The sequence below is a fragment of the Magallana gigas genome, chromosome 8 (genome assembly GCF_963853765.1).
Source record: "Magallana gigas chromosome 8, xbMagGiga1.1, whole genome shotgun sequence".
Classification (NCBI taxonomy): domain Eukaryota; kingdom Metazoa; phylum Mollusca; class Bivalvia; order Ostreida; family Ostreidae; genus Magallana; species Magallana gigas.
Window position 1 is genome coordinate 13925078 of NC_088860.1, and position 26038 is coordinate 13951115.

The following is a 26038-nucleotide window of genomic DNA, read 5'->3' on the forward strand; positions in this document are numbered from 1 at the left end:
CAACGCGCTTTCAACTTAATTGGTTGAACGTTAAAATCCGTTCTGGTTTTTTTTTTTTTGGTTTTTTTTTTTTTTGGGGGGGGGAGTATATTGGCGCTTGGGAAGATGGTTAAAATAAGCTACAAAGTGTTGGATGAAGAGACAAGCAACGCACCGTCTGTGAAATCTTTCCGTTCAAATCGATTGAAAGGGAACGTCATATGAGTGCAATGGGAGAACCTTTTCTTTTTAAGCGTACGCGCAAAGCAGTTTGACCTTCTCGCCGAGAACGTTAATGTGACGTGTGCTCAGGTCCCTCCCATTTGGTTTGATGGAAACCAGAGGGCATGTTATGATCCCCCAACATCTTAATACGTTGGATTATAACTGCTTCAATCTGAAACATTTGTTGACTGTTACGTATTGGGGAGCGCGCACAACGTAAATAAAGTTGTACGCTGGAATGCTTCGGCATTTCTCGATCGGAGGAGGCTGGGATAAATGTAAATAATGGACATCACTTGTGATACTGTATTGGTTCTTCTGCTCAATTACCTATTTCTTTCTCTGTAAGTATATTAATTTAAATTAATTTATACTGTCAGTATTTTATAGAAATATATTAATCATTATTTTTTGCTCATAATTTGAACAGAGATTTGTGAAATGAATCTTTTTAGGAACTCGTTTAAATTTTCCGAATTATTCCCTTTTCCTCTTGACGTTTGCTACTTTAAAATTATTTTGAATTGTATTCTCAATAAACGTTCATTTTCATATAAAAATGGATGAAGGTAAGGATAAAGAAACACGACCTTCACAAAAATATCTAAAGACCGATATAGATATATAATTTGTATCCATTGAATCGGCAAATTCTAAAGAGATGTCAGTGAAGTGAGTATTATTTGTCAAATACTCGAAGGTCTTAGTGTTACAATACATGGAGGTGGGTGAACAAAAATCCACATGCAAGGAACGAAACATGGATCCCAGTGGGTCAGTCCTGTGGATTTCACGTAGTACGAGGATTACCTCTGTGATCTGATCCAATTCTCTCCGAGTCGCAAACAGAGAGAAGTAATTAAGTTCATAACGAGAGTTTCTATGGAATTTAAAGTTTAACCTGATGAGATGCAGGCTCGCCCAGAATCTCAGTTATCTTAACGGGAATCAAGCGCGTTTAATCCCCCCATTTTTACTGAGAAAATCGGCGAAAGGGTGCATCTTTTAATTATTCCAATCCATGGCCCATCGCATCAAATTCATTTGTTTCAGTTTGTTTTGGCAAAAACTCAATTCTTCCAAATCCGAACCACGTTCGGTAAAAACAGGAGGAAAAGAAATACTTATGTTTCTGGGGGGTTTTTTGCAGAGTTTCAGGTGCTTTATCATTTGAAATGAATTGTGTCTGGAAATTTTGACATTTACAATAATGTAGCCATTATGTAGGGCATATGCTAAAACATATGTATGATGAACGGAGAAAGCAAGGGTTAATCAGTATGCTCCTATAAAAGCATATATATAGAGTAGCTGAAACTGGACTTAATTTTTATTTCGTCAAATAAAATCGGTGATATCAAAGAATTTGTAGTTATATAACTATGATACTTTTTGAAATACAAGTACATGTACATATATTAGATTATTTTTTACTTGAGAATCGGTAGATCTTGTGTGAGTTTAAATTAGTTGACACTCAAGAGAAATGATAGCCTTTACCTTTGACCTATACTGCACCTTTTATCAAAAATCGTCCAAAATATAACGGTATATACATGACTTATTCATAATTACATAAAATTTACTTTTGAATATGAGACTATGAACCAACGGTTTGACATCATCACAATGTCACTTTTCACATGGATATTTCAAATTTGTTTTCGTTTTATCAATAAAAATTTCAAGTGTGACGTTTAAATTAATGTGTCAAAATAATTTGATTTAAACAATATTTTATGATGCATCACATAAACGGATGGTATAGCAGGCATTACCTTTAAAAATCTTCTCCGAGATATATTATTATATCATCATATTGTTTATTGTCTATGGTTCATCTTTCTTCTATTCATCAGTACTAGGGCTCAGACACTGAACATCCTGGCATTTGAGTACACTCGGAATTTACAGGAGATTCCCAACATGGAGCTGGACATCGGGCAGTGCGCACATTACGTGGAGGAGATCAGTCCAGGAGTTCCTGTGGTCAGGCAATGGTAGGCTATATACTCCCATATTCGCTAGCCAAATGTTTTCGGTCCAGTCCACTCCCCGAGAGGTGCGGATCAGAAACCCTTGACTTGGGAAGATGGCCATACTCTAGTTGAAGGGTCCGCTTCACTGAATTACATGGGGAAATATGGTTCATGTCAATTTACTGTCACTATTCTTGATTTCATGCCATGTAATCTCAAAGTTACAAAAGGAAGGAATTTAAAAAGATATGCCATTTTTCAGACTGCATTTATGATGGTTTACAGACAGTCATTTTGTTGTAATTGATTGGCTTGTTGTTGTGAATTTTTGTATATTTTTTATACAAATTATACATATTTTCTAACTTATTTGCTAAATGTTCCTCGCAAATAACACAGTTTTTTTGGTGGAAAAAGCATGTTACGAAATCTTTCGTTTGAACATTTACTCGTACCAACGTTTATGTTGTGAAAAAAATGTTCATTTGTTTATTTGGAATACCAATACAGTGTATTTTTAAAAAAATCAAATGGCATATGGAATGCATCTGAATTTGTTTTGTAAATCATTAGCATGCCTTTGTTTTAAGTGCTTGCACATTGTTATCTGTTAATTGAGCACTGGTGCATCTTCCCATGTCAAATTTTTCTGTTCCACTCCACTCTTCATTTATGTGAAGCGGGGCGGATCAGAATCTTTCTCAATTCAAGAGTTTCTCGTCCGCTCGCTCCGCTCATATATGTTATCCGCGGATCATATGTTAAGCGGAGCGGACCAGAATCTCTTGACTTTGGGAAAATGGAACTGGAGAGAGTGTCGCTTTTTTGAAAGATTGTGAATGTTAATAATCCTTACCTATCACACTCTGTATAGATAACATTGTTCACTTTTCAATAAGTATATTTTTCCATCTAGCTTTCTGCCGAAAGTCCAAGGACAAAAGCTCGACTCTGCCAAGAACTACGTATTGAACGATACACAGAACATCGAAGTCAAGTCGGCCAGCGACATCTTTACTTATGTCGGGCTGTGCGACTCGACAGTCGTCTCAGAACTAGGACTGCTTCACAAAGGGGAGTGCGTGGCAGTAAGTATCCAAGAAAAGTTGTTCATTAACTGGTCACTCAATCAAATTTTCATTTTTATTTTTTTTTTAAATACCGGTATTTTTTTCTTCAAATTTTATGATCGGGTTTAATCATAAGGATTTGGTTTCTAGATTTGTCAAAACCAGTTTTTATACATGTAGCTTTATTTTCCCAAATTCGACCATTGATAACCAATTAAAACACTCAAACAATCCAAACAAAATTTTTAAAATGCTGTGTTAATTTAAGGTGCATGTATACGAATTTTTTGAAAAAGAAAATTTTCAAAATCATTTTTATTTCATGATCCAGGAGACAAGCTCCTATAGGTACAGAGGCGGATCCAGGAATTTTGAAAAGGGGGGGGGTTCCATTTCATGAAAACCAATATTGCAAAATTCATCATTTGTCAATAAACAATGACTTTTTGACCGTTTTCCGTGCGTATACAACTGTTTTTAATAAACATTTATCTCATCACTATCTATTTCACATCTATTTCATCATCAGAGTGTACTGCATTATTGAACGTTTTGCCGTTTTGGTTTAGGTAAGGAAAATTTGCATAATATCTAGCCTCAAGAAACCCAGGTCTCCAGCAATGAGAAAGTGCGACTATGCTTGATAGAAAAGAAACACTAAGAAACAAAAAATAACTCAGACTAATTACGAGAAACTATTATAAAAATGGATATTTTGGTATTTTTTTTTATGTCTTTGATGTTTTTAAATTCTGAACTATTTATCGATTTTGGTTTCTATCGATTGCCTTCTTAAATAAAGGTCTAAATGATAGAATATGACAAAAGAATGGGAATAATTTATCTGCTGAATAAATGGTACGTGTGTAATACAATGGTAAAAGTAATTGTCCCGAAACTTGATGTGACCTCTGTTATGGGTGCGCTACATCATCTGGACTAGTACAGATGCGATCATATTTAGAAAAGTTTGAAAAAGGTGGGCATTTTCATAATGGTTTACACCATTTACTCGGTATTTTTATAACAGAATTTCCGACTTTTGTGTTTCATGTGGGTATGAAGGTGTCTAGCATTCCAGAAAAATACCATAACCCGCATAAGCGGGTCATGTAAGTTTCTTTGTATTTTTCGTATGAAAAAAAGTAAAACTCGTCTATTATTATTACTTTAGTTAATTAACTAAACAATACATTTGAAAGCGGCTTTTTAAAGTAAAACGAATGCGTACTTGAACGTCGTTTTACTCGATGGCTTGTCAGTTCAAAACTGTATGAACTATAATCATTCTTTTTAAAAAGAAATAGAGTAGAAAATACATTGTAGATGTTATTATAAATCTGTGTTTTTAGCGATACAGCTTATATACTTTATTTCGATAAAAAATCGATAGGTTTTTTCATATAAGAACAAAATTATGGGACGCAGTACAAAATTCTTTCAAAAAGCAATTTTAAAAGCATTTATTTGAGATAATTACAGTATTTCTATTATAAAATGGAAAAATTGACATTAAATAGGCATTAAAGGTTTTCAAAAAAAATTCATATGTCCCAGAGAAAGGGGGGGTTCCGACCCCCGGACCCCCCCCCCCCTCTGGATCCGCCAATGAGGTATATATACATGTATATCATACATGAACATTTTTTCAGATTGAAATCGCAAGCATGCTTTCTTTCAATAAAAAGATACATGAACATTTTTTCAGATTGAAATCGCAAGCATGCTTTCATTCAATAAAAAGACATACATCCGGGCATATGTGGAGTATTACCGACATAAAGTGGACATTCTGGAGCTAGAAAACGATTTTACCGCCTTACTGACGGCGGGTAACGAGAGAGAACTCTACTTAAAAAACCGTAGTATAGGGACCATGGAGGTTGTCCTGGTCGAGATGAAATTCCACAAGAAAAAGAAGGCGGCTCTGTTAAAGAAATCACGATACCAGAGTCTATCAATGAGGGATTGGTTTTCCCATGCTAAAGCAGTGGCCGGAGAACCGGCCAATACTAAGGTTTGTTATCAGTAATTGAACGGTTGTGGGTTTTTATGTCTCTTCGAGAATGTTTCACTCCTTTGAAAGCGTCATTTTTGAGGTACTCAATTACATGTCATTTTTGAATTACCGGGTGGCAGTAAATAAAAAAATTACGACAACTCATTTTGAATTTACCGGGTGGCAGTAAATAAAAAAATTACAACATGTCATGTTGTATTTACTGCCCCTGTGTCGATTCAAAATTTGCAACATGACAGGACCACAATGTAGCACTAAAAGCTTTTATGTGTTTTTTATGAACATAAAAAGCTGGGCAAAAATAAGGTTTCTCACTCCTACTTAAAACGAAAAACAAGTGAAAGCTGTCAATGCGACAGCAAACCGGGTTTTCTTTTATGTGAACTGTATCCATAATCCATGTCAACCCGTATCCAGTGAAATGGAGTACCCTAAAGCAATACTTTGCCAAACAAGATATCTGTGAGCCAATGCTCACTAGTGATACCCCCGCTCTGATGTGAATATGCAAAATAAGCAAAGTCGACATTTAACAGAAAGCTGGCATCCTATTGGTACAGAAATATATCCCACAATATGGCATGCCTAAACAAATAGTGTGTTAAAATTTCAAGCATCTGCGATAAATAGCTGCTGAGAAATCTTTGAGGAAAATTGGTTTGAAAATTTTGGCTAAAATAAACAAAGTACTCATTTAACAGGAAGTTGACGTCCGATTGATACAAAAATATATCCCACAAAATGGCATGCCAAAACAAATACTGTGTAAAAATTTCAAGCATCTGCGATAAATAGTTGCTGAGAAATCTTTGACGGAAATTTGTTTGAAAATTTTGGCTAAAAATAAACAAAGTACTCATTACACAGGAAGTTGACGTCCAATTGGTACAGAAATATATCCCACGATATAGCATGCTTATACAAATACTGTGTAAAAATTTCAAGCATCTGCGATAAACAGTTGCTGAGAATTCTTTGACAAAAATTTGTTTGAAAATTTTTGCTAAAAATAAACAAAGTCGTCATTTAACAGGAAGTTGACATCTGATTGGTACAAAAATATATCCCACAATATGGCATGCCAAAACAAATAGTGTGTTAAAATTTCAAGCATCTGTGATAAATAGCTGCTGAGAAATCTTTGACGGAAATTTGTTTGAAAATTTTGGCTAAAAATAAACAAAGTACTCATTACACAGGAAGTTGACGTCCAATTGGTACAAAAATACATCCCAAGATATGGCATGCCAAAACAAATACTGTGTAAAAATTTCAAGCATCTGCGATAGATAGTTGCTGAGAATTCTTTGACAAAAATTTGTTTGAAAATTTTTGCTAAAAATAAACAGTCGTCATTTAACAGGAAGTTGACATCCGATTGGTACAAAAATATATCCCACAATATGGCATGCCATAACAAATAGTGTGTTAAAATTTCAAGCATCTGCGATAAATAGTTGCTGAGAATTATTTGACAAAAATTTGTTTGAAAATTTTGGCTAAAAATAAACAAAGTACTCATTACACAGGAAGTTGACGTCCAATTGGTACAAAAATACATCCCACGATATAGCATGCTTATACAAATACTGTGTAAAAATTTCAAGCATCTGCGATAAACAGTTGCTGAGAATTCTTTGACAAAAATTTGTTTGAAAATTTTTGCTAAAAATAAACAAAGTCGTCATTTAACAGGAAGTTGACATCTGATTGGTACAAAAATATATCCCACAATATGGCATGCCAAAACAAATAGTGTGTTAAAATTTCAAGCATCTGTGATAAATAGCTGCTGAGAAATCTTTGACGGAAATTTGTTTGAAAATTTTGGCTAAAAATAAACAAAGTACTCATTACACAGGAAGTTGACGTCCAATTGGTACAAAAATACATCCCAAGATATGGCATGCCAAAACAAATACTGTGTAAAAATTTCAAGCATCTGCGATAAACAGTTGCTGAGAATTCTTTGACAAAAATTTGTTTGAAAATTTTTGCTAAAAATAAACAGTCGTCATTTAACAGGAAGTTGACATCCGATTGGTACAAAAATATATCCCACAATATGGCATGCCATAACAAATAGTGTGTTAAAATTTCAAGCATCTGCGATAGATAGTTGCTGAGAATTATTTGACAAAAATTTGTTTGAAAAATTTTTAGTTAAAAAATAAACAAAGTCGTCATTTAACAGGAAGTTGACATCTGATTGGTACAAAAACATATCCCACAATATGGCATGCCATAACAAATACTGTGTAAAAATTTCAAGCATCTGCGATAAATAGCTGCTGAGAAATCTTTGACGGAAATTTGTTTGAAAATTTTGGCTAAAAATAAACAAAGTACTCATTACACAGGAAGTTGACGTCCAATTGGTACAAAAATACATCCCAAGATATGGCATGCCATAACAAATAGTGTGTTAAAATTTCAAGCATCTGCGATAAACAGTTGCTGAGAATTCTTTGACAAAAATTTGTTTGAAAATTTTTGCTAAAAATAAACAAAGTCGTCATTTAACAGGAAGTTGACACCCGATTGGTACAAAAATATATCCCACAATATGGCATGCCTATACAAATATTGTGTAAAAATTTCAAGCATCTGCGATAGATAGTTGCTGAGAAATCTTTGACGAAAATTTGTTTGAAAATTTTAGTTAAAAAATAAGCAAAGTCGTCATTTAACAGGAAGTTGACGTCCGATTGGTACAAAAATACATCTCACGATATGGCATGCCTTAACAAACACTGTGTAAAAATTTCAAGCATCTGCGATAAATAGTTGCCGAGATAAATGCGACAGAAATTTTTGTTACGGACGGACAGACAGACGGACAGACGGACGGACAGACGGACGGACAGACAGACACACAAGGGTAAAACAGTATACCCCCTCTCCTTCGGAGCGGGGGTATAAAAATAACTAAGTTCAAAAGCTGGTATTTTTTTCATAAATTACCAGAAATCAATATCCTAGCAATATGCACACCTCTGATATATGTACAATTAATCTGCAAAAGAACAACTTCCTATCTTCAAAACTGTAGGAGGAGTTATCCGTACAATGAGGGTACCCTATATGAAATATTTTGCCAAAAATGAGTAAGTTCAAAAGCTGGTATTTTTTTGCATGAATTATTGGAAATCAAAATCCTAGCAATATGCACACCTCTCATTTACAATCAATCTGCAAAAGAACAACTTCCTATCTTGAAAACTGTAGGAGGAGTTATCCGTACAATGAGGGTACCCTTTTGGCAAGCCGCCTCACTCACGGCCCGCCATTTTCACCATTTTAATAACCGGATTTTTCCGTTGGAAAACCCGGTTAAAAAGGAAATGGGGGCACATCAATTCATACACGACCGCCACTTACTAATCTGAAGCCTGTTTTTCATATTTCAGATCGTTCGACTTTCGACAGCCAAACGTGTTATGGAAGTCAAGAAGTACAAGACTGGTCAGTTGAGGGCTATAGAGGGCGCGCTGGTGCGATACGAGGCTGAGATTCTGGAAACTAGGACGGAGATTGAACGGGGGTACACAGAGCCCCATCTGAACTACGCCTTCAAACCGTACCATACTCAAGGTGATTAAACTAAAATCAGGGGGAAGGGGGGGGGGGGTCTTATCTCTCTTAAGATTTGGTCGAAGCATCTTCGGAAATCCTAAGCCATGCGCTTGAGCGTATTTCTGGCTTATCGGCCAGAGAGCTCTAGATGATGAATTTGTGACTTTTCATTTAAAAGTCAGGGCCAAATACAAAATAGCCCATTACCACAGCCCCTACCTTACATGTCGTTACGATTAAATAAATGGTTTTTTTTATATTGTTTCAGCAGCTAATATGCGATCCACATCAGACCGTATTTTCTGGGAACAAGCCTCTCTTGTTGAAATCGACATCAACAAATCCAAGATCCGCCACAAAGCATTGGACCGAAAAGTAAGTATATCCTTGTCAAAAATCGCTATATTTTCTATTAATAACATGTTCATTTGTTGCACTCGACAGCATATATATTGTAAATTAACGTTTAATCGAGACAGTATATGTTCATAATCATCACATAAGGGGATCAAGGCTTGTGCAGGGCTTCAGATATGACTACCCCTACCGCAATGTTCCGGTTGGCGCCAAATGCAGACACGCATCATCGTTGTTTGAAGGGACTTATAATATTACCCAATATCAGGGAAAAAAATCACAAATTCTAAATTTTCAGGGATTTCCTTTGCAATTTTTTTTCATGACCTTTTGTCCATACATACAGAGCCCGTTTAAGCGGGTAGCAGATTACTAGTATTAACTGCCTTGAAACTCGCAAGAACAAGAAACAAACCAAAACAAAAAACAAAAATACAAAAAAAGCATAAAACATTAAGCATTTTACTGTTTGAATAAGATTTTCTTAAAGTATATCCAACATTTATCCGAAAATAAATTAATGTTTAGTATTACGACGAAAAATTCATTGATTATTTTTTTGACAGTGTAAGCGTAATTTTCTGCCGAGCTGTAAACTGATGAAACCCGTCAAGAAAAACATCCGAAGACTGAAGAGGAAATTTGATAAAGAACGACGAATATGGAGCTCACTCAGTGACATGCGTAAACGTCAGTTAGTGGAGACAACTCGTAAACAAATCGACAGCTTTCTACAGGAGCAGACGAAAATGAATGGTCAATTCAAACAATGGCGAAAACAACAAAAAGCTCTAAAGAAGGCAGAGAGACTCAGACAAAAGAAACTCCGCAAGAAACAGAAGAAGAAGAAATCGAAGAAAGCAAATGACACAACTATGAAAGCAATATATTTTCTAGCTTCAACACCACCATACTGAATGCCGTGTAGCCATAGTATTGGAGAAAACGTGAATATAGCAACGGTCATCTATTAAACTTCACACGTCCATTGCAGTGCTTGTACACGTCTGAAAGTGTACGTAAGTGTCGAGACTTCGAGGCTGAAGTGGTACTTAAAACAATTCATATGACAGCTCAGCAAGAAATATGAAAAGAAATGTGCCTTCTGAGGATTTACAATTGACTTCTTGTATTCAAAGCCTTGAAGGCGACATGTTCTCACGGAAACGTGACTCCTTTGATTCATTAGCGAACGTGATGTGGAACTGTCATTTTAACTCTTGATTTGAGTTTCATTTCTAGGATGTATTATTCACCGAGACTGTTATTTTCTGATTCCCAAAAAATATCTCATTGTTAGTCCCCTTTTTTGAACTGTACATAGAATAATACTGAAAACTTAAGAGATTGATAAAATTACTGGTAAAGTAAAAATGATTATAACAAGCTTTAAATTTCTTTTAAGAGAAATATTTCAATCACCATTCTAATGTATACAAGACTATTTAAAGATGAGCTGTCTTCGTTTTTAACAGTTAGTGAAAGAGCAAATGGGAAAAAGAAAAATCAAGAACTCAAGATGGTAAATCAACAAGTGGGTCATGAATTTCATATCCCAGGTAATGCCTTCCCCCGTATCCCCAATACAATTTCTTTGGTATCTAGACAATTTCCAAACAAAAGAAAACAGTTTCCAAAAACAAAAAATATTTTTTATTGACTCAAAACTTAACAAATTCATTTCAAGTTGTAATTGAAAGTCATTGGTGATCATGATAAAACGGAGAGAAAAAACAATGCTACAAATTAATATATAACACTCAATAATTTAAAATAAAGACCTAATTAAAACTGACAATCTCACTAAAGGTAACATGATCAAGAAATAAAATAATGTTCACATTGTAGTGGTTCACAATTACATAACACAACCCAAACCGTCTATATCTTCAAAGCTACTATTACAATCTTCATCACATCAACAATCTGTGCAGAAAAATCATCTATTTTAGACAAAATTCAGCTTGATTTCATGTTACTATGTTTAAGTAGTACATGTTTATTCATTACTAGTACTACAATTGGACAGCCAATGGATATTCATATTAATATTCACATCACACAGAATTAAAACTAAGAAAATGAATTCATTTCTTTTTTAAAAAATTCTTACATTTAATCGATTATTCTTTGGTTTCTACCACATGATATTAAAAATGTTTAAGGAAATTAAACAAATTTATTTTCACAACATCAATGTCATCATTTTCATGAAAATAAATTGATGTTTTACATGTACTAAAAATACTTTGGTTCAGACAACAAAAATATCACATTCCTAAAAAAAATGAACTTTGATATACATGTACATATATAGATGATGTATCTACACATATTTAATCTCTTACTGATGTAATAATACCTTAACAATGATAAGACACTAAGCAGTAGCTACCAAATTCACAAGCTAATATTCATCGGAAGTCATCGGGAAGTTTCTTGGGAGTCATCCCCACCATTCTCTTCTGTCCTGTAGATGAAAATAAAACTCATAATATACCTCACAGTATGACATAAAATCTGTGAACTGTGAAAATGACCTTGACCTGACCCTGTTTGGGTCACAACAGTTACCAGAAGCCTGTTCAGTAGAGCAGGTGCTTGCGAGTCCTTGCAAGAATTCATTTTCTGAGCAAGAAATTCTGGCAAGTGCTAGCCAGTGCCAGCACTGCTACACAGCCCCTCCAAATGCTGAATGACATCAGCGTCAGATTTTATGATATATTTTATAAGAAACAAATCTTATATCTTTATGATGAGGGAAAAAAACAAGAGGCCCATGGGCCACATCGCTCACCTGAGGAACAATAGGTATGATAAAGTCAGCTTAATGGAGTCATAATACAAACAATCTGGACAATGTACAATAATACATGTAGATCCTGTATAAATAAAATCCATTTTCCCCCTTGGAACTCGGATAGCCCTGATTGCTGCCAATACTTACAAGAGCAGACTTTAATCACCGCTCCTGCACATATATAGGGACTCAAAGTTACGCAGGCAGGGATGACCGCACACCTACGCAACTCACAGGTACCAAGGTTAACGCAAGCAGGGATGACCACACACTTGCGCTAGAAAGGCCAGAACACCAGAAGGGATGACCATACACTAGTACTCCGCCGCAACCACCACCAAGACAAGCAGGTATCACCACACACTTGTATTAATACGATACAGGGCAGGATGGACCTCACACTCTGTATCGTAGGTGAGAAAAACACGAAGATTAGATAGAGCACGGATGTCCACACCCTCAATCTCTCCGTACCTGTTCAAGTTTAACCCCAAACAGTCACTTGTCGCAATGCAATATACACTGTCCCTATATATGTGCCGGCCTAAAATAATTCATAGTATCTAAAAATTGGAAATCAAAAATAAACAAACTAATCCGGCCTAACCCAAAACTACTTATGCAGAACAACTTATATACATTGAATATTTATTATTGTATAAAAATAATCATCACAATAATTGGTTAACAGTGGATGCATTAATTAAAATAATCAAGAATCAATAAATCAAGGGCAATAACTCAAAACAGTAATACAAAAAGATTCTAATGAAAAAATAGCTGCCTGCTTCAATTTTATAGTCATATCACATGTTGAGTATTGCAGTTCTCAAAAAGATCCTTTACAATTGTTTATATATGGGATATTTAGCTACATCAAACTCTGAACCTTCTTGTGAGGCCGAAGAATTGTCCTGGAGCCAAAGTCTTAACAATTATAAAGAATCATCTTGCTGATTAGTTTCTGAGAAGAAGATTTTTAAAGATTTACTCTATATATTCCTATGTAAAACTTTAACACCCCCCCCCCCCCCATGTGGCCTCACCCTACCCCAAAGGGTCATGATTTTCACAACTTTGAATCTACACTACCTGAGGATACTTCCCACAAGTTTCAGCTTTCCTGGCTGATTAGTTTCTGAGAAGAAGATTTTTAAAGATTTACTCTATATATTCCTAAGTAAAACTTCGACCCCCCCCCCCCCATTGTGCCCCACCCTACCCCCGGGGATCATGATTTTCACAACTTTGAATCTACACTACCTGAGGATGCTTCCACACAAGTTTCAGCTTTCCTGGCTGATTAATTTCTGAGAAAAAGATTTTTAAAGATTTACTCTATTTATTCCTATGTAAAATTTTAACCCCCCCCCTCCAATGTGGCCTCACCCTACCCCCAGGGATCATGATTTTCACAACTATGAATCTACACTACCTGAGGATGCTTCCACACAAGTTTCAGCTTTCCTGGCTGATTAGTTTCTGAGAAGAAGATTTTTAAAGATTTACTCTATATATTCCTATGTAAAACTTCGACCCCCCATTGTGGCCCCACCCTACATCCAGGGTTCATGATTTTCACAACTTTGAATCTACACTACCTGAGGATGCTTCCACACAAATTTCAGCTTTGCTAGCTGATTAGTTTTTGAGAAGAAGATTTTTAAAGATTTACTCTATACATTCCTATGGTAAACTTCGACCCCCCATTGTGGCCCCATCCTACCCCCGGGGGTCATGATTTTCACAACTTTGAATCTACACTACCTGAGGATGCTTCCACACAAGTTTCAGCTTTCCTGGCTGTTTGGTTTCTGAGAAGAAGATTTTTAAAAGATTTACTCTATATATTCCTATGTAAAACTTCGACCCCCCATTGTGGCCCCACCCTACATCCAGGGGTCATGAATTTCACAACTTTGAATCTACACTACCTGAGGATGCTTCCACACAAGTTTCAGCTTTCCTGGCTGTTTAGTTTCTGAGAAGAAGATTTTTAAAGATTTACTCTATATATTCCTATGTAAAACTTTGACCCCCCATTGTGGCCCCACCCTACCCCCGGGGGTCATGAATTTCACAACTTTGAATCTACACTACCTGAGGATGCTTACATACAAGTTTCAGCTTTCCTGGCTTTCTGGTTCTTGAGAAGAAGATTTTTGAAAATTTCTCGAAATTTTTCATTAATTTCTAATTATCTCCCCTTGAAAACGGGTGTGGCCCTTAATTTTCACAACTTTGAATCCCCTTTGCCTAAGGATGATTTGTGCCAAGTTTGGTTGAAATTGGCCTAGTAGTTCTTGAGAAGATGTTGAAAATGTGAAAAGTTTACGGACAGACAGACGGACGGACAGACGGACGACAGACAAAATGTGATCAGAATAGCTCACTTGAGCTTTCAGCTCAGGTGAGCTAATAAAAACATCAATTGGTAAATATACCAGAAGTACATCTATTTAATCCTACATTACTTGAGAATGGAGCTCACATGTAGAAAGAAAAATTCACAGTTACCTTTCAGAAAAAGGGATAATATCCTGTTAACTTTTAAAGATAAGTTAAGCAAAATTTATTCACACTAATATCTTACAAACATAGAATATCTGTATATAAGTATACCAGTGTTTTTCATTACTCATTTTGACAACAAATTGATGGGGATAACAGATATGAATGCATTTCAAACCAAGAATGAACATGGAACTTACCCTGACGGATGGTTTCTGGAATTTTCCGACATCTTGACCTTCTTTACCACGGTAGGAATCTCTGATGATTGAGTAGCTGCTGGAGAACTGTAAAACAAGGGAACAAATAAAACAGGTCCTGGAACTGTGAAACAAAGGTACATAAACAAGCTATAACAGATACATGTAAAACCTTACAGATTAATGACATTAGCACTGGGCTGGTCACTTTTTAGCACAAGATCATCATTATCAAAGCTAAAATGATGTGTTCCTTAAGGCTTTTGAAATAGGTAAACAATGGTCAACAAATACACAAGTACCTTTTCTGAATTGATTGAATACAAGATTAGTATCTCCTTAATTGCATTCAAACTTTTAAAGAAAAAAATGTGAGGATAGTTAAGAGCATTTTTCTGTTTATCAACTTGATCCAGACCTTTCGGGTGGGGGGTCAAAGTGCAATCGTTTCTGGCTCTTGGGGGTGGTTTTTGTGAGGCCATTTTTAGCTCGCAACATGGACTCATTTATTCTTTGAAGCTTCTCATTGGACTGAAAAGGAAGTAAAACATTATTTCACATTGCTGAATTGCATTGTAATTGCAGAGGATTTTGCTAGTTTTGCAAGATAATTACAAAGTAAATCCTAAAATATTTGTGTATTTTTTTTTTCATCCGGGCCTATAAAGGACATGTAAATGTTTAATTAAGAAATTATATAAATTATTTTAAACTATTTCTACCACATTTACTTAAATGAAAATTAAGAAAAAATTATTTCATAAATAGAAAGATGTTTACCTACATGTACATGTATGAATGAAAGACAATTTTGTTGAAAAGAGTTAAAGGCATCACAGTCAAGAAATTCAATTAGAATGATGATCAGAATTTCCATCACTGGATTTCTTTTATTGACCTACCCCGCTAATGTCCCCAAAACTGTATAGCTGCAGGGACCTGGGAGTCATCTGGCTGGGGGACAGTGGTGGTTTAAATGGGGAGTCCTTCAGCGGCGACACGTAAAAGTTGCGTCGTGATGCTATGCTGTAGGAAGAAATCACATGCTGCTATCAATTCATACAGAGCACAGCGTGAGGAAGAGACAAATTTTATTCATATATTGTTCTCCTTGTTGTATTTCATTAGGTTCTTACTACATTTGATGTCAAAACTTTTATTGCAGACTTTTCTTTATTGATAAAGAGGCTTGGTTGCTATTTTTGTACTGATAATAGATAGTAAAAGACAAACAATAAAATCTGAGCTCACCTGTAGACAGGGGAGGTAATATTCCTTGGAGCAGGGGACAGAGTGGGGGACTGAAATAGCAGAGAAATCACGTACTTGAAGTACAATGAAGACTTTAAAAAAATAACAATACTAAAATAACAATACTACAGGTATGTGTTTTTCTGAATCTTCCTTCCTTTTTATCTACAAAATACATGTATACCACCATCATATTCCTTTGTCATATATCCTCTCCATTCAATTTTTTCACTTTAATTCTTTGATATTAATACTTTGATATTTTATGATTGCTACCTACGTACAGATCTATTACTATATGTATGTGGATGATGGTTTTTACCTGTCTGGTTGGAGCAAACTGAAGTATGAAGTTCTTCATGTTGTGCATAAAGACTCGGTTGTAGAAGACGATGATTGAGTCGTACTCACATCCTTCTATCAGAGCCCGCCGATAAACCTGAAAATTAATTATGTGTCATCAATTCATCAGAACAATCTGAAATACGGACCAGTCTAACATACAAGCACATGTATGTCAACCAAATGTACCGCTCACTTACCTGTATATGTATCCATGGTGGTAAAAATAGTATCACTATGAATCTTTCAGAATTAACTTTACTGGTTATATTACTTTAACAGCCTTGTTTGACAAATAATTCACCAATTTTAGCTATATATTTGAATATCTCCCATTTTTCTGATTGTGCATTTAAGGTCAAGATCTAGTAAATGAAAGGTGCCTACAGGTTTAAAAGATTGAGGTCAAGAGCTTATTTAGCTCCGTTTTTGGAGAGACTGTAGGCATTCTAGATATATTTTATTAGTCAAAAATGGACAAAACTCCAAAACTCCGAAATATTTCCTTCTTTTCTTCATTTTCATTGTGTTTACCAAAAATTTTAGCCCTGGTACACCCAATCAAAAATTAAGAATTTAATTACTGTGCACATGTGGATCAATATTGCATGCTTCTTGTGAATTTTTCAACTTGCTCTTTTTTTATGTACTTACATTAGGACTTGCTTGGGGAAGTTCACTGTATGTCCTGATGATGTCTTTGAACTTAATTTCTCTCTCCATCACCTTACATATTCCATACACAGAGCATAGCATTATCTATGAAAGAAAAAACATAAACACATGTAAATGTACAAACACTCAAAGTGTATGTATAATGTTACCTGTTTGTGGATTTAGAAAAAGAAAAATTGAAACCTTTAATACTATTTCATACAGGTTTTTTTCCACTTTAAAACTTCTTGCATATTTAAATATCATTACATGTATTTGTACCTGATCTAGATGGCGGTTTTTTAGCAAACCAGTTCTTTTCGTTACACAGTACTCCAAACAAGTCCAGATCCTTTGTTGCTGTTAAAAATGAACACAATATGAATTTGTAAGATGAACCTTCACTCTACATCAAAATTATAAGGGACATTTCATTAAAAAATAATATTCCAAAGAAAATGAGCATTTTTCACTTTACATCATGCCACAATAAGTAGTTTCAAAATAAACAGATATACTGTTCTATATCAAAAATGTTATCCATGTCTCTTAAATGATCAAATTCATCAAACGCTTTGATAAGTTGACATTCAACTGCTTAAAACATCCATTTTGCAGTTTCTCTAAATAACAAATATGTCCTTACAATATCCTTGGGTAAAAACAGGAGAGAGAACAGCTGCTCCAGCCGATGGTATCCCAACCGACAAACTGAATAAAAATAACTCAAAATTTAGGCTTCATTAATATATTGCTTTTGCTTAATTCATAATAATTGAAATACAATAAGGTTTATCCAGTTGAAAAACATTTAAGTTATTTTTCAATTTTTATACTTAAATGTAGCAAACTCTACTGTTCCTAATTCATCATAATTTAATCAGAAATTGGTCTTAAAATTTCATAATATATGAAGATTAATACACTTTAAATATGGAAAAAAAACCTCAGAAAAGTTTGGTAATAGAAGAGAAATGCAGAAAATGAGTTATCACATGGGGAAACTTGTTCATCTGAACCACAGCTATTCTGAATCAGTGATAACACTTGATACACAACATACAATACCTTTATTGAGGAAGATAGCCAGAGACTGTGACTTTTTTCCCGTGGATTTGTCAGGACTGGGCAGTTCATGTCCTGAGAAGGTGGAGGCTGTTTTTTGTGGCGATTGTCCACTCAAGGAGGAAGATGATTTACTCTTGACCACAACTCTCATTGGAGACAAATACCTAGGCATAAATCATAAATAATACATATACTTACATGTGTATATATGAAAGTACATGTGCTTCATTTAACCTTTTTACCTGTAGCACAAATCAAAGAGTACAAGGAAAACTATAAATACCTGTTTCTCTTGACAAATGATTTATTTAAAAATATATATGCCGTTTGAAATGAAAATTTTAAAAGAAAGAAATGTTTGCGTTTTTTCAATTAAGCAACAAAAGTTATCTACTTTCTGCAAGTTATACAGTTTAAATCAAATGCATTGAAAAGTATTAAACATAAATTCTTAAGGATTCATTTATTGCCTAGGCCAGTCAATAAACACCCTACTTTGAAATTTAGAACATCAGAGTTTCCGATTCATACAAATCATGATTTTTCTTTTTTAAGTTTCTGAAAGTTTTGATCAATCAATAAACTGGTTAGAACTAGAAAGAATGAGAAACAAAATGCGCAGCTATTCATGTATGTACAAGATATTTCCTTATACAAAGCACTGATGAATTAGTGATTTACTATGACTAAGATACCCACATGTCAGCCGAGGACAGAGTGGCTTGGACCGGTGGGAAGGGTGGGGGATCCAACTGGACAGCCTGAGCCTCAGATTTACTCAGAGCTTCAAACACGGGGGATTCCTGGAAGTCAATGAACAGAGGATACCAAGAATTCCATTAAAAGAATTTTTTCAAAGAAGAAAATCAGATGTGTCTGTATGACATCAATGCTTCTTTTGGTATTCAAGTTTGAATTAATTCAAAGTCAAAGTGTGAATTGACATTCTTGTGATCTAAGTTCACTTTATACTTACTGGGGTCCATGCCAGCTCTTCTAAAATCCTTTTCTCCAAATTTTGTAAGTGCTACAAATGAAATTCCAAACATTTGAAAACAAAATTCTTTTAAGTACATAAAACAAGACAGGAAGGTGTAGATAATATTACATTGGTTACCTTCACAATCTCTTTGGTCAAAATTGGTTCTGCTTTGATAAAACTCTCCAGCACTTTGAAGAAGTCATAGCAATGGAGACCAAATGTCTGTATTATCCAAGGGAAAGAGAATTTTGAATCTCCAGCACACACAGTCCCAAATGAAGCGTTCCCTATTGAAAATGAAAAGATAACTGAATTCACTAACATTCTTAACTTTCTGCTAACAAATGTGTCATACTGTAAACTTCTACTAAAGACTTTCTTTTAAATCTTGATTTCAGCTTCAGGACTCGTGTACATCAAATACTGTATACAGGGTTATTTTTCGCCCCATGTAAATTTGGTACTTCTACACATGCATACAGTTTAGCCCTATCTTAAATTCGTCCAAAAACATTTGTGTTTAAAGAGAGATAATTTGAGACATTGGAATTCACCCAGTCTAAAATTTGCCAGCTGACAACGAGGACAAAAGGGGGGAAAATAAAATGGGGGCGAATATTTTCCTGTATACAGTGCTGATGTACATGTACATGTACGGTAAGTGTTATTCCAAACACGATTTTTCTAAACTCACAAGAAGCTCCGTAAGTCATCATCACGATTTCCAGGGAACAGGCAAGCAGCGAGACGTGGAAGGTGTCAATGTTTAACAGCTTGCTGAAATCTGTCTGTGACAATCGTTCTCTCTCCTGTACGCAAAACAACATTATTGTCACCAAAAAATCATGGTACTATAGTCCATAAACATTTTACAACTATTTACTATTCTAATGAAGAAATATGCACATCTCAATTATTTCTACATGTATTTCAAAATGTAGTGAAATAAAAGCTCTACTACATATTCAAATTAATTTCAATTAAGTGCTCTTTAAAAATAACAATGAATGCTCTCCTATGACATGTTGTGGACTCCACAATACTTACATGATTCAACATGGACTCCATCACTCTGTAATAAAGACGCTTGGCTAGAACAAATCTCTGCTTAGCAATGGCTGTCTGGTTTCTGTCTGTCTGCTCAGCGAATGTGTTAGTGAAGACTGTCTCTAAACGACCGAGTCGCTCCTTGATTGACGACAGTGGGTTCTGAGAGCAGTTCTGTGTTTAACATAAAATCAAGCACCTTTACCTTTTTACTTAATGGCCTCAAGCAATATTTAGAAATTGAAAATTTTAGAAATTCATTTTAAAATTCAACTCCTCTATATACATGTTGTTTAATGTTTCAGAGCCAAAGCACCTTTGGTAAAAATTACCTTAAAATGAACTAAGAGGTCTGGACTGGGTTCATCCCGAGTGCTGAACAGTATCTTTTTCAAGTTCTGTATAGTGTTCAGAGCTGCTCTGTAATGTAAGCACATCTTTCACACATAAATCACACATAAATCTTTTGGCACTTTACATGCATACATGTATGTCAATACTTGAATAAATACAGTAAATCTACATTATATTTCTGAACTTGTAAAGGATAATCTTGTCAGAGGGCATGCATTTCAAATCTGCCTGCCTTATTAAAGAGATATATGTACACGTAATAACTGATTAACAATTAGTTTCCCAAATCCAAAGAATATATTCTCAAGAAACCAGTAATTAATTTTACAGTAATGCCAGTGCTGACTAAATACACATGCATAATAAAACGGAATAAGATCATAAACCAATTAAAAACTTCTTAACTCCAAACGAAAGTAAGATCCTTTATTATTTAACAATCAATAAACTACAAAATTTCATAAAAATTCCAATACATAATAATTCAATGACAATTTAATAGAAGTGGAGATTCTGCAGTTTGTTAATGCAGTCGAGAAAACATCAACCCATGGCCATTAAATATATTTTCAAAATATCAAGGTTTTGTAAGGAATAAAAGAAAACAGGGGACTCTTCCAGCTCCATTGAATGATTAGGCATTGGAAGGAGGGAATCTACAAATGTACCTGAGGGTTGGCTCTACACAGTCTCCATTCACAGACAATGTGTTTATTTTCTCTATCAAGTCACTATAACGTGCAAGATTGAGACTAAAAATGTTAATAACTGTAGAGAAGATAACAGGCAAAAATCTACTGGTATATACATGCATTTACCTCCTCCTCCCCCAGATAAACAAAGCTTACCTGACAGGTGTGATGGGTGGTCCATCGGGCTCGTCATTTCTTGGTGATGACAGATTGCTATGATTAAGAGGAAAAAGAAGTAGTTGAGCTCAATCTGTTTTAGTTATTGGACCAAAATTACAAAGTTCCGAAATATAACGAGGCAAGTTACAAAATATTTCAGAATTGAGAAAAAAAAGATTCTTAACCTAAAATTGAATTAATAAGACAACAACAAAAGTTAAAGCAATACCCTACAGCATGTGCTTGCTTATAACACAAACAGTATTGCACGATCTGATTTGAACATATTTGTAAACATAATAACATGAATTGGACAGCAGGCATTGCCTATGCATGCCTTTTCTATTTAACAGTATTGCATGGCCTTACCCATTCTGTTCCAGGGGTTGGAGGTGGGGGTCATTCCTCAGGAACAGTAACTCATTCAGGTCTCCTTTCTGTCTGTAGTCCTTCTCATACTGCTCTGTCAGGGCTGTTAGCTGCAATCATAACACACACGATACTGAGCCTTCACATGTTAGTAATCACTATTCTGCTGCATGCATTTTAAATTTTTTTTGGATTATTTTTCTACATTCAATTTAGGTCCAGATTTCAACTTAAATACTGTACATTTACATACAATAAGGGAGGTTATATTAACACAGTAAGAGATGCTATATCATATCTCATGACCTGCAAAAAGTTTGAAAAGGGAATAAATAAAACTTGTCCTCTAGCATGTATTTTTTAACAAAATTTGTCAAAGAATTAATTACTTAAAACTCAAACTCAAAGTTTGTTCCTTGTGAAAGTTTTCTCATTTTATTTTTATATATTCTCTTTGACTTCACGAGTACCTCTAAGCTTTTATCTCCATTAAATAGTTTTTGAAAGCAGGGTTCCACTCTGTTCTTCTGCACAAGACTAACCTAAAATTGACAATACATAAAGTTCATCCAAAGATATTTTCCTTAAACTTTGAAAATCAATGGAGTTATAATGTTCATAAGTGTTTATGATCAGTTAACATATCACTTCTTTGCAATTTATATAACCTAATTTTTCATGTTTCCTTTCCATCTAATAGACTTTACCTCTTCATAGGAGAGATCAAACTGTTCACAAAGAGTCTTTAACATCAGTCCTGAGTGTTTCTCCGAGTCCTCTGAAACCTGAACATCATCTACAAGTGCATACAGAACATAAATATATGAATACCACTGCTAGTCCATTAGCCATACCATTTAAAATACAGATTTATGTGTACAAGAATCAATAACATGTACATGTATGTACAAGGTGGTGTTTGATACTTGATTTAGTTATTTCACATACCATAAGGAGTATTCAACTGGAAACCAGGTGTGGTGCGTAGCACAAATTCATAGCAGCAAACCAAGATGTAAAAGGCCTCCACAATCTGACAGTCGGTCAACAATCTCTCTACAATACATACATACATATACAATTGTAAATGGAGTAAAGGGATTTGACAAGTCAAAGCAGAGAACTGTCTCCTTGTGACAATATACATTCATATCTTTGCACAGACATAACATTTCTACTGATTTACAAATGTACATGCAAGTATACAAGTGCTTGACAATAACCAGGTCAATAAATACAGAGAGGTAATAAGACAATAAAGATTATCGGTTTATGGTTAGATTCTGAGGGCACTTGTGCTCTAACCAGGTCAACAAGGACAGAGAGATAATGAGACATCAAAGATTATCGGTCTATGGTTAGATTCTCATTCATATACTGATGCATGTACATTGTATATTCAAGACCTGACTTCTTATTTAGCTCAACATATTTAATGAAAAATTCTTTAAAAACTTTTTAAAATTTTCAAAATTAAAGGCAAGTACCCTTGGCGAGAAGAAATAGGACCCAACACAGCTGCTTCTTGTCATTCACACAGCTTAAGGTCTGTAATGGAATGCCATCTGTCTCCCTGGTTGTCAGAAAATGGCAAAAATTGTTAAGTATTGAAAAATCCATAAAAATTTACTGCAATTTAAAACGTGGATTTTTCTTACAAAATCTTTTATTCACATTAATATTATGAAAATTCAAAATCTTTTGCAATATCATTTAATAAATTTTAAGTTACATTTATTCATCTCTTTAAAACATACCCTCTTTGCTCTTCTTTAAAGATGGAACAACACAGCCTGCACAGAAAAATTTTTTGGTCTTGTAAACACTGAATGTCAAATTCTGTTGTGAATTCTATAAAGAAATGCTTTAGCTAGCATTCTCATAAGAGATGTAATCAGGGCTTAATGTATCAATATTAAAGACCTCAGACATGAAATAATGGAGTGATGCGTGCACTCCTCATAAATTAGCAAACACTTCTCATAAATTACCAAACACTCCTTATACGGTAAATTAACAAACGCTCCTCATATTAGCGCAGGAAAGTGAAACTGCAAAATTTTGCTCGAACAGGTCAATGGTTAGTTATATTTAGAAATACCTTTCATGTGTATGATACAGTGCAGAGACGACACAGTAATCTTTCTCCAGTTGTTTCAGATGAAATCTGACCGCATCGCTTAAACGAGCGTCACGAAAATGGTTCATCCATTTAAATAATACTGGCACACTAAAACAGAGCAAGTAATTGTCAGCATTGCAGAGCCTTAAATGTAAGATTTTTTAAAACTTCTTCAACTAAAGTACAAGTTTAAGCATTATTTATATGTGTAAGCTACAAGCAATTCAGTAATCAGCAAGACTTTTTATCACATGATTTAATTACGAACAGATTGGTTATAAGTTCTTAAACAAGAGGGATCATTATTTCTAATGGGTCTTTTAAACTAACAATATCATTTCACTTTTGTAAAGATTAATACCAGCTCATGTATAACTTCGCCTTTAAACAAATGATGGTTACAAGTGATTAAAATATTATATGCAGGCACATGTTTATTGCATATTTTACAACAATATTTCAATACATGTAATGTTTTAATGAAAAAAAACCTTTGAGAGATTTATAAACTTTAATTTTCATAACATGAGCCCTTGAAGCCAAATTAATATGCGAAACTTCTATTGGATATTTAGATAAAGGAGATTTTAAGAATTTAACCAACCTGTTTTGGGATTTCTGTATGATATCTGAAACTGTAATTTCTGGTTTGTCCAAGTACCCAATCTCTAGTTGGGGATCAGAGGGCCCGTACGGCATTCTGTAATGAAAATGCAACCAATTATAGTAATACAGAATTCACTTTAAATAAATGTTCATAAGAGGTAAAAGCATCTTTATACATTTTTAAAAAAAAGAATAATAATGTACAATACCTTACATCAATGGCCGCAATATATATTGCACAAACTATTGCACTAGACTTTGAGATCATCTGCAATATAAATATTAAGTGTAATAATGATAAATAATCATATTTCAGTATTCCTTTAGCATTTTCATATATATCGAGGAAAACAGTAACTGAGAGATGTTCAAGAATTGATCAATTACATATAATGAGCATAATGATTTGTTGTTTTTTTTAAAAGAGCCACAAGATTTTTTTCACTTACTTTGTGTTCATCATGATTGAGCAACATTTCTAAGGCAGAGTTGGCTTTCTTTTTTATCTGACCAGGCAATGCCAAACAAACAGTCAGTTTCTCCAATTCAACATCAACATAGTCTTCAATAGACCTATGAAAAAATATCTCAGCATCAGTATTGTAAGCTTTAGTGTGTAAATAAATATAGCAGCTAAAGGAATGGATTCAGCTTCTTGAATCAATTATAGATCAGTTGATTTACCACCTCATTGGATTTCCAAGGGTTGCATGGAGTTGAATCACACGTTACTCAGAAAAAGGATTGGGTGGTTCAGTTGTTGTAAACAAGCTAGTTGACTTTGAGTATACGAGCTGACTTCGAGTATATGGGAATTTTACTTACTTTTCATAATAAATTTATCAATTGGCTAAAAGAAAGATGTTAATATAAACAATAAAATGCTTTCTTTGATGATTCATTCGGGTAATGAAGGTAGCGATCATTGCAGAAAAAATTTACATGTATTTTTCTGCAATGTCGCTACCTTCATATCCCGAATGAATCACCAAAGAAAGCATTTTATTGTTTAAGTACACTTTTACAAAACAAGTATTTATATAAATTACTATTTATAGGTTATTGATCCTTGAAAGGATCATAGATCCAAAAGTTCTCCAGGACCAATCTAATAAACTGAAACTGTGGGCTTTAGCATGAAGAAAATCTAGAAGCAAAGTTGTTGAATTTGATATGTGTGTACTTAAGCATGCTTTAGTGGATTTACACAAAAATTCCTATTTCAAAATTTTCATTTGTGGAACATTAAAGTCATACCCAATTGGGGTAATGTGTCCCAAATGGGCTACTGTTACCCGTTTAAACCTGGTTTACTGAACCGATCGAGACCGTTTATATTTTTTAACTTTTATAAAAAAAAAACCGAAGAAAAACCACACCATTATAATTCAGCTTACCCATTTGTGTCCAATGGCATTTCAGGAACACGCTGAGATTCCCCTGTGTCCTCTTTTTGAGACATGACTCAAAAGCAAATCTTTTTGTTTACATACAACGCCATTCTCTAATTTCGCGCCATTTGTTAAACTAAGAGAAAAAGAAATTGGTGAATTTTCATTGGACATTATTTATTGTCCAAAATTCTTCACTTTACAAATAACATTCATTTACATGTGTTGTATTTTTGTGTATGCTGTAAATGCATACCGCTGTGGGGAAAAAAGATGTCAACCCT

General features: G+C 34.5%; 2 protein-coding genes across 4 annotated transcripts; one reads left to right on the top strand and one right to left on the bottom strand.

Moving 5' to 3' along the window:
* Nucleotides 1-224: 224 nt before the first annotated feature.
* LOC105341191 (hypothetical protein) lies at nt 225-10593 on the top strand. 2 transcript variants are annotated; one of them, XM_011447557.4, is made up of 7 exons: nt 225-548; nt 2064-2204; nt 3100-3271; nt 4962-5270; nt 8684-8867; nt 9121-9224; nt 9773-10593. In XM_011447557.4, the coding sequence occupies exons 1-7, from the start codon at nt 490-492 to the stop codon at nt 10121-10123; spliced, it is 1320 nt and encodes a 439-aa protein (XP_011445859.3). In that variant the 5' UTR covers nt 225-489; the 3' UTR covers nt 10124-10593. The 2 variants fall into 2 exon arrangements, with proteins under 2 accessions (XP_011445859.3, XP_011445858.3); XM_011447556.4 differs by having other exon boundaries at nt 234-548; nt 9118-9224.
* A 252-nt stretch (nt 10594-10845) lies between these two features.
* Nucleotides 10846-25905, bottom strand: LOC105341190 (retinoblastoma-associated protein). 2 transcript variants are annotated; one of them, XM_034471456.2, is made up of 29 exons: nt 25761-25905; nt 24813-24936; nt 24573-24631; nt 24362-24457; nt 23737-23865; nt 23393-23428; nt 23123-23208; nt 22584-22691; nt 22343-22431; nt 22106-22177; nt 21636-21745; nt 21264-21320; nt 21084-21146; nt 20394-20481; nt 20062-20235; nt 19709-19823; nt 19150-19301; nt 19009-19059; nt 18732-18835; nt 18033-18196; nt 17611-17675; nt 17247-17324; nt 16965-17069; nt 16291-16407; nt 15969-16018; nt 15620-15743; nt 15136-15248; nt 14718-14804; nt 10846-11676 (listed from the first exon to the last, which is right to left on the bottom strand). In XM_034471456.2, exons 1-29 carry the CDS (start codon nt 25823-25825, stop codon nt 11631-11633), a joined length of 2727 nt encoding a protein of 908 aa, XP_034327347.2. In that variant the 5' UTR covers nt 25826-25905; the 3' UTR covers nt 10846-11630. The 2 variants fall into 2 exon arrangements, with proteins under 2 accessions (XP_034327347.2, XP_034327348.2); XM_034471457.2 differs by lacking the exon at nt 21084-21146.
* Nucleotides 25906-26038: the final 133 nt, after the last annotated feature.